The sequence below is a fragment of the Loxodonta africana genome, chromosome X (genome assembly GCF_030014295.1).
Source record: "Loxodonta africana isolate mLoxAfr1 chromosome X, mLoxAfr1.hap2, whole genome shotgun sequence".
In the NCBI taxonomy this organism is placed as follows: domain Eukaryota; kingdom Metazoa; phylum Chordata; class Mammalia; order Proboscidea; family Elephantidae; genus Loxodonta; species Loxodonta africana.
Window position 1 is genome coordinate 116813977 of NC_087369.1, and position 12119 is coordinate 116826095.

Genomic DNA, 12119 nt, shown 5'->3' on the forward strand with positions numbered 1-12119 from the left:
ATATACAAATGTGATATATAAAATAACTAAACTGTGTGCTTTAGCAATTCACAAGCACCGCCTTTACAGAAGAAGAGTTCTTACCTGCTTGGCCAGTTTACAGGGCCTTAGTCTGACCTTTATATACAAATGGATGAACAGAAAAGCTGAAAGAAGCTAGAATTGTTAAGCTGAGCAACACTATAAAGAGATGTTACAGGGAAGGGAGAGTAAACTACAAAGCTTTAGGTAGACAGAGTGATTTATAGATCTTGGAATGAGGAAATAAATGTTAGAAGTGTGCTGCCTTGAATGTGAAAGGTTGAGTAAGACAGAGATGTAGAAAAAATTTTTTTCAGTTTTGTTGCACCTTATAGATGGGTCGTGTTGTGTTCGTGTATTGGAGAGAATTCAGTGTTTACATTGTGCTTTTTCAATCATGTTTTACTCAGAGATTGAGTTTTGCTTGAATGCAGCTCCATGCCAGTAGGAAACAGTGGGGTAGCTTGGCTTTATTCAAGTATACAGGTGTGATAGATTTCCTACAATAGCATTAACTGAGCTGTGAGTGATGAAAGGAGATGAGGAGCTCCTCTTAGCATGATTACTCTGGAGAGGAAGAAAAGTGGTGATAGAGGAAAGACAATAGTCTGCATAGTTCCTTTGCTGCTCACAAGCCAATGTCCATACATTTATTCAGCAAATATTTATTGAGTACCTCCTGTGTGACCAACGCTGTCCTAAGTGCTGGAAATACAGTGGAAAGAGTGCTGGAAACACAGTGTCAAACATGATATCGTATCTGCCCTCACATGGCTTACAGTCTGAGGGGGTATTGATAAGTAAATAGGAAAGTATAATGAATTGTGATGAGTGCTGATGTGGAGGTACTATAGAGTATTAAGAGCATACATAGAAAAATCACCTATGCAGCTTTTTGGAATTAGGAAAGGCTTCCCATAGACCACTATGCTGATACCCAAAAGATGGTTTGGACTGAAATAGGAAAAAAGAAGTGAGGTGAGAGGCAAATATCCCTAGCAAAAGAAATAATATTTAAGACTCAGTCATTTGACAAGGAGACTGGAAAAAATTAGCCAAAGAGGAATTTCCACTCTGACAATGATGTAGTCACTTATGACAGAACAGTGTCCTACCAAGAATGTCTGCATAAGCGAAATAAAAAACAAAGGTTCATTTAAAGAGTTCGGGAGGCTTCCGAGGCATCCAGGGCTTGAGAAGTCAACATCAGGAATAAGGAGAACTACAGAGAAATTAGTCATATTGTCCTTTGGGGCATTTGCCAATTCTTGTTGTATGATGAGAGGCTCAAAATCCCAGCAGAAGGCCTACCACTAAGACACAGAAAAGCCAGCAGAGGTCTCAGATGTCTCACAGGACTGGGGAGAGGAAAAAATTTTGAATTTGGGCCTATTAATTCAGCCAGTCCTTGAGGGGCCAAAATCCTGAGGAGAAGGGATAAGTAGAAGAGTGAACTTGGCATTTAGTAGTTGTTTTTTTCTTTTTTCTCTCAAGACGTTTGTCAAATTTTTAAACTGTGCAAAGCATGAAAAAGCCTAACTAGTCATACAGAAAGTGGATGGAAATCAAAGTGGAGTTTTCCCGAGTCTCATCATAATGAAGAAAAAAAAAATAGTAAATTTCAGGACCTTCCAAGGAATGGAGAACCCAGGAAGCATTCCAGCATTTCAGTTGGGACCTTCGAAGAAATACATTCTAGAGATAGGGGTGAACCAGAGATTAAAAAAAAAAAACCTCTGCCGTCGAGTCGATTCCGACTCATAGCGACCCTATCCAGAGATAGAGCCCTTTAAAGACAGCAACACAACCTCTAGACGTTCTACTCTTTTTTTTTTAATTTTTATTGTGCTTTAAGTGAAAGTTTACAAATCAAGTCCGACTCTCATACAAAAATTTATATACACCTTGCTATATACTCCTAGTTGCTCTCCCCCTAATGAGACAGCACACTCCTTCTCTCCACTCTCTATTTTTGTGTCCATTTGGCCAGCCTCTGACCCCCTCTGCCCTCTCATCTCCCCTCTGGACAGTAGACATTCTACTGTTTGATTAAATTAAGGTGATATACCTCTGCTCTACTTGCCTACAAATTACAGGTGAAATCCTCTCTTGAGAAAAACGTCATCCAGAGCTTCTACAGTTTTTTCATAAAAATTCTATATTCAATCAACCATTAATAGGCATATGTAGAAAATAGACTGAGCAAAAACAGACAATGGAAATAGCCCTACAAATGATCCGTATGTTGGCATTCTCAAACATAGAATTCAAAATTGCTATGACTAAAAATATTAGTATGATTAATATGTTCAAGAAAATAGTTGACAAGATGAGAATTTCACCAGGGAACTGGAATCTATTTAACAAAAAAATAAATAAATAAAAGACTAGTCAGAGAGGGAGGAAGAGAGTATCATAAAAATCAGTGAAGAATGTTTCAAAAAGGGGGTAGTTGATAATGACTGATGCTTCAGGAGGCCAAGAAGAGTGAGAAGTCCTTCGGATTTAGTAACAAGGAAGGTCAATATTGAGAAGTTCTTGGGATTTTATAACAAGAAGATTGTCAGTGACTTTGGATGCAAGCAGTTTCAGTGTAGTGGATATAGAAGCTGTGATGGTGATAAAGTCATAGATTTGAAGTGAGTAGGAAAGATGACTGTTAAAACATAGAAGGCTTGATGGGCTTAGTTAAAGTTGTGGTTCGTGAATTTATAAGTGCTATTTTTTTTTTTTATTAAACAGTTCTTTGATTTTCTCTGGTAACACTCATCAATTTGGGTAGAAATATAGGGATCAGTTAGACTATTATTAGGTTGAGTCAGGGTTGGAGCTTTGCCAGAAAAGTTAAACAGAAGTACAGTGGGGCAAGGGAAATGAATTATTAGCAAAAGAGAGGTTAAGAATGCTTTTGGTTGCAAGTAACAGATAACCCAACTTAGAGTAGCTTAAATGTTTACTCTTCTTACATAACAAAAAAGAAGTGTGGAAATAGGTGGCTCCTCCCTGTGGTTCAGTGCCTCAAATGTTTTAGGGCTGGAATCTCTTTCGTTCGTTTGACCTTTCCTTCACTGTCACAAGAGAGCCTACCATAGCCTCAGGCATCATATCTGCATTCAAGAAAAGAAAAAGGAAGAAAGGGGAAATGCCAACTCCATCTATTGCCTTTATCCGGAAAACTTTCACTTGTATCTCACTGGCAGCAACCGTGTTACATGTCCACCCCTTGCTGCAAGGGTTGCTGGCAAAGTGAGTGTTTCATTGATTTACCTCTGAAGGAAAGAGAGAAAGTGATTTGGAATTTGGGGCGGTTAGCCAACCACAAGGATCTGTAACAAAATATATAGACCATGAATTCTAGGCTGGAGAGGGGAAGATGTTAGGATAGGAAGAGGCTGATACCTAAGAAAAAAGTGGAGGGGTCCAGAAACAGGAAATACCTATTAAACTGAAGAACAGGTATAGTGAGAGTTACGAGTGAAAGAGCTGGAAGCATAAGAGGCTGTGGTCAAAGAAAAGGATTCATGAAGTTGTTATTTATTTTTTCTGATGTAGAATTAGTTGAAACCCACTCCCACTGCCGTCGAGTCAATTCTGACTCATAGCGACCCTATTAAACAGGATAAAACTGCCCCATATAGTTTCCAAGGAGAGCCTGGCGGATTCAAACTGCTGACCTCTTGGTTAGCAGCTGTAGCACTTAACCACTACACCACCAGGGTTTCCAGAATTAGTTGAATTAATTTTAATTACTATCTTGACTGAGATGTCTGGAGCCTCTAACTGGTACAGGTGTGTGTTTGTGAAGGGGGAGAGTAAGGAGTGTCCCGTGAAAGATATGTAGGGTTATTGACCATATCAGTAGAAAAAATAATCTCCAAATATATGAAATAAACTTTTGTTAAGATTCCTTTAGAAATCATATAACAAATTCATAATCATGTTCTCATCATCATCTATTTTTTTGTAACACAGAGCTACCTATTTGCTTTTGATCTTTTTCTTACTTACCTAACCCAAACCAAACCCAAACCCATTGCCTCCAAGATGTTTCTGACACATAGTGACCCTAAAGGACAGAGTAGAACTACCCCGTAGGGTTTCCAAGGAGCGCCAGGAGGATTCGAGCTGCCAACCTTTTGGTTAGCAGCCATAGCTGTTAACCACTATGCCACTAGGGTTTCCAATTTGCATTTGATCTTTGTCTTACTTACCTAGTGCTGCTGTAACACAAATACTACAATCGTCTTATGAAAGGCTTCATCGTTCATCTCTGTTATGACACTATTGCTTTAGATTAGAGTAAGTTCATTTTAAAATTACATGTCAAATATAATTTGCCCTCATTAAGCTTACATTGAACCACACCTCCGTAGACATAACCTTAAATTGTTAAGAGAATTAAGAATATGCCATGGCTTTATTATTATAGCTTTAAGTGTCTAAAGCTAACAGGCTGCTTCTTTGGAGGAGCAAAAAATTGTTTAATATAGATATGATTATTTTATTATTCTTGAAGATGATATTCAGGTGTTCATCTCATTGTCATTTGGAAGATACCTTTTACTATTAGAACGGGTTATGATAAATGTGTATAGTTGGGAGTTATATAAAAGTTTCTTAGATATTTGAATATTAAATCTGTGATTCATATTATCAGAAATAACAGGTTAAGTGTTCATTATTCAAGAATGAAACTCTTTGCAAAATATTGTTACCTACTGCCCTGTGAATACAGAGATAAATAAAAAGAGACCACAGTCCATAAGTAGTTTATAATCTAGAAAGTGGTATAGGACAGAGACACACTATATCCCTAACATCAAGAATAGTGCTTATCACATAGTAGGTTATCAGTAAATATATAGTTTAATGGATGAAAAAAATGCTATTGAAAATTTTGGTTATGGCACTTAGTCCCAGACAGAATTGTCATATTCTTGAAGGTTGTGAAAACTCACTTATACCAGTACATTGACCATAGAAAGAATTATAGCCATTAGGAAAATACATGGTAAGTACCAGAATGCTCCTTAGAAGCAAGGATGGTGAGACTTTGTTTCATGTACTTTGGACATGTTATCCAGAAGGACCAGTCCCTGGAGAAGGACATCATACTTGGTAAAGTGGTTGCTGCTGTTAGGTGCCGTCGCGTCAGTTCCAACTCGTAGAGACCCTGTGTACAACAGAATGAAACACTGTCTGGTCCTGCACCATCCTCATAATCATGGTTATGCTTGAGCCCATTGTTATAGCCACTGTGTCAGTCCATCTTATCAAGAGCCTTCCTCTTTTTCTCTGACCCTCTACTTTACCAAGCATGATATTGTTCTCCAGGCTCTGGTCCCTCCTGATAACATGTCTAAAATATGTGAAACAAAGTCTGGGCATCCTTGCTTCTAAGGAGAATTCTGGCGGTACTTCTTCCAAGACAAGATTTGTTCGTTCTTCTGGCAGTCCATGGTGTATTCGATATTCTTTGCCAACACCACAATTCAAATGTGTCAATTCTTCTTCTTCGGTCTTCTATATTCATTGTCCAGCTTTCTCATGCATATGATGTAATTTAAAATACTATGGCTTGGGTTAGGCACACCTTAGTCCTCAAAGTGGTATCTTTGCTTTTTAACACTTCAAAGAGGTCTTTTGCAGCACATTTGCCCAACGCAATACGCCCTTTGATTTCTTGACTGCTGCTTCCATGGACATAAAGTGGAGGGTCAGCAAAAAAGAGGAAGACCTTCAACAGGATGGATTGACATAGTTACTGCAACAATGGGTTCAAGTGTAGCAAAGATTGTGAGGATGGCACAGGACCGGGCTGTGTTTTGTTCTGTTGTACAAAGGGTTGCTGTGAATTGGAACTGACTCGATGATACGTAACGACAGCAACAACCATGTAACAGGAATAAACAAAGTGCTACGGGTGGGAAGAGATAATAAAGAATTAGAGACAGCATAGATAGATGGCTTTTTAAAGAACTTTTATAATGAATGGAATGAGAAAGATGATTGTGGTTTGAAGAGGACAGACAGAACGAAAGGTTTCCTTTCCTTTCTTTTCTTTTTTCTTATCCTTTCCTTTCTTTTCTTTTTTCCTATCCTTTTCCACTTCTGCTTCCATTTTGCATCCTTTTTTCCTTTCATTCCCTTCCTGTCCTGTGTTTTCCTTCTTTGACTCTAATAGTGAAAATGGGGGTAACGATTATAGATTGAGAAGGAGGGAGCCTGTATGCAAAGAGAACTGCTTAGCCCCAAATCATGCCGTCATAAATCTGAGATGATTTTTAGAAGTAATGTGTATTCCAGTAAAATCTTACACTGTAACTCTATTACCTGAATTTTTACATTACAGTTAAAATGCCTTTTAGAGTCCCATTCTGTTTTACAAGTCCATAAGTAAATATAAGTGTATATATATATATACTGTTTATTTGTTATATGCATGTATTTATCTGCATCTGCGTGTATACCCACACAGTATTTGACCAAAGTAAATTTCCTGGGTTAAAAAAAAATAGCCTTCTCTACTCATATAGAAAAAAAAGCTTATTAAAACATTGTAATCCAATTTTTAGAGAGGTGGTTATTACAATTTATTAGTGCATCACCCTTTGAAACAATAGTTGTTCTAATGTAATTAACCATCGAAAGAAATACACTAAAAGTGTTCTAAATTGCATTTCTAATTACTTGTAGCTAAAACTCTCTAGAATTTTAAAATCCATTTTGTCTTATGAAAGGCTTCATTGCTTATCCCTGTTGTTGCAGTATTGCTTTAGATTAGAGTGACTTCATTTTAAAATTACATGTCAAATATAGTTTGCTGGTAGTAACATGAAATGTATTGCTTCACTTTGAGGAAGAAAGCCCATTCAGCATTTTTTAATATTATCATATACCTAAACAGAACTTCCAGGATGATTAGATCACATCTGGCACAATGTAGATCTATTTGTACTTGCATAATGCGTGTACATGTACACACTGTTATATTTTATGACTATTTGGGTACATTGATTTTTCTATAAAGAGAACTATTATCCACGTTTTTTCACACAGAATTACACTTAAATACTGGCACAGGCAAACAACTTAGTAACATAAAACCTATGCTTGGCACAACTATTACTGGTGTCACAGATTTTACAACTATAATATTTTTGAAAAGCTAACTTGAATGTTTTGGAACACTTTTTTTCTGTGTGAATGCAGAGGCAGTTTGTTGAGCTGCAAAACTTATACATTTCATTTTGAATTCTAGTCTAGTCCAAATCTTAAGTATCACTAAATCGGATTTCATCTTGAATTGTGGTCTAGTTTCATCCCCAGAAAGAAGCTTCTCCCCCACACTGGATAAGTGGGCTGTTTGACACAAAGGAAGTGGCTCTGTCATCAGGCAAATATTAAGAATGGGTAAGAGTTAGAAATAATTTATTTTAACACTCCAGAAATCCAAAATCTACATGTAACAGGCAGCTGTAACTCTGCATTATTTTTCCCTTGTGATCTAGTTTGAAGAAATGTATCAATTTATTATAACTAAGATAAAAATCACCAGCATACCAAAGAAACAATCTTTTGCTGGTAAATATTCCCTCCACTCATTAGGCATAAAAAAAAAAAAAACTGGCTTTAAGACATTAGTTCCTCCTTGTCGGGAGGAGGAGCCTCTATATAGACTGCTTAAATATCCTTAGGATGTGGTAGTTAACTTCCCCCAGAGTCAATATCTTAAAAGACTTGAGACTGACGTTGAAAAGTTTGTTTTTGCTTGCCGTGTTACTATGTAGAGTAATTAGTCAATTTTGATCTCAGCGGACAAGCCCTCTGGTTTGGGTTCCCAAAACGCTTTTTTTTTCCCCCTAATTTTTTGCTTCAAAAGTAAAGTGTGTCCTTCTTAGGGTTTCACGTCTGGAGATACGCTATTTCTGTCTGCCACTCATTAAAAAAACACTTTCTGTCTGCCACTCATTAGAGATATAAATTTTGACCACTTGTTCCATGTGTTGTCTGGTGTCTCCATTCTATATTTTACCCCTGTCCCCCCTCCCCCCAACTAAATGAGTCAGAATCAACTCAATGGCAGTGGGTTTGGTTTGGTTTGGTTTTTCCAACGAATAAAGCAGTCTGTGGGGAGATATTTTAGGACCATGTAAATATTTTACTTTACGTCAACCCCCACCCCAACTAGATTTAACAACTATTGATGGTTTTTGCCTGAACCAGTCTTTACCATGATGGTTGCAAGTCACCTTGTGTTAATTTCTTTTGGAACAGGGAAAAATAAATAATTTATTCTGGTAATTTTCTGAAGAATACAGTTGATTTCCTTTGCCCATGTTCTAGTAGAGGAAATCGGTCTCTATGGAATCACAGAGATCTGCATCCACTGAGTAATCTTGTTCAATCTAAGTCACTTGAGGTGAGCAGGAACTGAAATCAAATGATTTTTTGCTCCAGGATCATTATAAATGTATACGAACTCCCCAACAAGTTTTAGAATGCAGGTAGTCCTTGACTTACGATGGGGTTCTGTTCTGACGACTCTGTCATAAGTCAATTTTGACATAAGTCGAATACTTCTTCTTTTTTTTTTTTTTTGGTTTTCATTATCATTACCTTTTATTATCAGGCAAGAGCCATCAACAGTTGTTAAATCTAGTTGGGGGGAGTTGATGTAGAGCAATACATTTACAAGCTCTTAAAATGTCTCCCCACAGATTGCTTTATAAATCCAATCATTTTTTCTCTTTGGGGGTTGGAAAGATTACATATAAACTTACGGATATATTTTAATAAATATATAAAAAATACACAGATCATAAAAATTTCCTCCAACGATGAAGAAGAGTTGGACAATGTTGCCATTTTGTCAGATGTGGTAATAACTCCGCTTGTGGGAGGTACTGGATCATCTGAATTATCCCTGGGAATGGGGACAGTGTTTCTAGTCAGAAAATTCATGAGAGTTGCTTGTGTGGTCCTTTTTTTTTTTTCTTCATGTTTCACAGTAGCATCTCACTGTTTCCTGAAACTGCCTGTTGACTTTAGGAAAGTGATCAGCATTTAGGTCCATGTTTTCAAGCAACTGAAGCCCCTGATTTAGTTTAGAAAACGAAATCTATACAGCAGTGGTTTGGACAGTAAATCGTAAAATTGAACACCTGTGAGTGAGCATCTGAGAATGATGACATCAGCAAATTACGCACTGCAACATTGTATGTAGTACATGTAACAATAAGATGTAAAAAAAAAAAAAAAAAACAGAAGGTCGTAAGTGCAGTTACTTGTAACTGAGATATGTCATAAGTCAGGGACCACCTGTAGTTAAACTCTCCTAAAGTTGCACGCCAGGTATATATGAACACAATTTCAATGCTTCTGGAAACAAAGTATTTTCAACCTGGTTTTCATTCATACCTATTTTTATAAATTATGTGTATCATTCATTTAATAAATATCTTGGCCATATTCTAGAATTGAAGATGACAGTTTTCAGGCACCGCAATGTGAGAGATTAAGGCCATATTATATTATAAAATATTTGTATAATAGTTGTCAATTGGTATTTTATATATTTAATGAACTGTCCAAAAGGCAACTTCTGTTCAGGGCAACAATACCTATATCCTTTCTATTTAGTATTCTCTTTTTTTTTTTTTTTTTTTTTTATAAATAGCCAATGATTTTAGTATTTCCATGAAAAACATATTTTTAACTCCTCATGAACCCTGACTACTTAGTATATATATATGTAAGGTAAAATAGGTGAGATAAATGGTTTATATGACAACTTTCTGGTTACTTCATTAAGTTTCTGGTACATTTTGGATTAAAAAAAATGATGAAAATTAGGTGTACCGGCTATATCTGCCAGGTGATCAAGGTGATAAGACATGTAGGTAGTATGTACCCTTGATGTGATAAGAATGGCACTTTGCATCTGTGGTCTTCCTCCCAAAACCACATAACCCCAGTCTAATCATGAGAAAGATATCAGACAAACCCAAATTTAGGGACATTCTACAAAATACTTGGCCAGTCCTCCTCAAAACTGTCCAGGTGTTCAATAAACAAGGAAAGTCTAAGAAACTCTTACAGCCAAGGGGAGCCTAAGGAATCCTGACAACCCATGTGGTATCCTGGATGGGGTCCTTGGGGAGTGCAAAGGTCAAGCACTGGACTACTTGCCAAAATGTTGGAGGTTCAAACCCACCCAGAGGTGCCTCAGAAGACAGGCCTGGCAATCTGCTTCCAGAAGGCCACAGCCTTGAGAACCCTCCAGAGCACAGTAACACTCTGCACACATGGGGTGACCATGAGTTGGAATTGGCTTAACAGCAACTAACAAAAACAACAACAAACCTGGATGGGATCCTGGGATGAAAAAAAAGGACGTTAGGTGAAAGCTAAGGAAATCTGAAAAAAGTATGGACAGTAGTTAATAATAAAGTATCAGTCTTGGCTCATAAGTTACGACAAATATACCACAGAAATGTAAGATATTAAGAAAAAGGGAAACCAGGCATGAGGTATATGAGAACTGTCTGTACACTCTTTGTAAATTTTATATAAATCTAAAACAATTCCAAAATAAAATTTCATTTCAAAAAATAGCATTGGGAAAATTATTATATTTGATATGAGATGTGAAGTTGGAATTATTAAAATCAACCGAAAGTTCTTGAAAATATGAAATATAATAAAAATTTTCTTTTACACTTGCTATATAATAGATTGGGGGCCCTGGTTGTGCAGTGGTTAAGCGTTTCACTGCTTGTCAAAAGGTCAGCAGCTCAAATCCACCAGATGATGCCCAGTTGCTAGCATCTAGCTTTATATTTTAAAAATAACAAAGTATGCAAGTATAATTTGATATTTGCTAATATACTGATTACATTAGTTAGTATTTTAAGTAATGTATGTTATAGAAAAGATGAAAATATTAGAAAATGATTGAAAGTCTAACATAGTCCCAGTACATGGTAACATGGGTGAAGTCAATTTATACAAACAACAGAGAATAGAGGGCTCACTCCAATCTTTTAAACATCCTTAGAGTAAAAAAAAAAACCAAAACCAAACCCAGTGCCATTGAGTCGATTCCGACTCATAGCGACCCTATAGGACAGAGTACAACTGCCCCATAGAGTTTCTAAGGAGCGCCTGGCGGATTTGAACTGCCGACCCTTTGGTTAGCAGCCGTAGCACTTAACCACTGTGCAACCAGGGTTTCCTTAGAGTAAGTGCTATGTAAATGAAATAACTGCTTTATAATTCATGGAGATGCCATACAAATAAAATACTTTTAATAACAAGGAATTCTAAGAATTTCAAGGAGTTTACTAAATGAGGAAAATGCAACTAAAGAGAGTTTAAAAATGGAAACTCAGCCTTAGCTAGTACAGTATGTTGGATTTTATGGACAAAGACAAAATAAATCTCTGAGGATTGACTAAGAACTTAATACCATTTTTTACCTTGAATACTCAATGCGATATTTTTCATGAGTGAGAACCCCAGTTATCATCAACGGGCTCAGATGTATTTTTGACCACATGAAGACACTTTAGCATTTCTGGCTCTTTAGACCGAAACTTTTATGTGACTCAGATTTTTAAAACAAATTTCCATAAGTCTGATCTTAACACATTGTAAGTACCTGAGTGTTATCCTCAACCTTTGATCAGCTACATTTAAATGTAATATTGTGAAAGATAACAAATGTCCTAAATGACAAATAGTTATTTCATACTTTTATCAGAGTATGCTAAATTACCAAAGCCTTCCACGTTAGAGGAGTCCTGGCGGCACAGTGGTTAAGAGCTTGACCGCTAACCAAAATGTGGGTAGTTCGAATTCACCAGCAGCTCTTTGGAAACCCTATGGGGCAGTTCTACTCTGTACTATAGTGTTGCTATGAGTCGGAATCAACTCAATGGGAATGGTTTTGGTTTTTGGTTTTTCCACATTAGAAATACCTTTTTGTAGAATCCCTGCGCTGGATCATTTACCTTCTCTTTCTCTGGCATTTTGCCTTCACCCCCTACTCCGATAAATCCAACAGCCCACTTACACTTTTTTCAAGTATGCGTTTA

General features: G+C 36.9%; 1 protein-coding gene across 10 annotated transcripts in view; it reads left to right on the forward strand.

The window, feature by feature from the left end:
* Positions 1 to 12119, forward strand: part of DIAPH2 (diaphanous related formin 2) — a 940735-nt gene that overhangs the window by 851591 nt on the left and 77025 nt on the right. The window contains exon 28 of one of the 10 annotated variants that reach the window (XM_064277946.1): positions 7339 to 7434. The exons of 8 other annotated variants lie outside the window; for them this stretch is intronic. In XM_064277946.1, the coding sequence (XP_064134016.1) occupies positions 7339 to 7391 (53 nt within the window). In that variant the 3' untranslated portion in view covers positions 7392 to 7434. Of the gene's footprint in view, positions 1 to 7338; positions 9291 to 12119 lie in introns of those variants that run through there. One more of the 10 variants, XM_023538887.2, reaches the window with a different exon arrangement.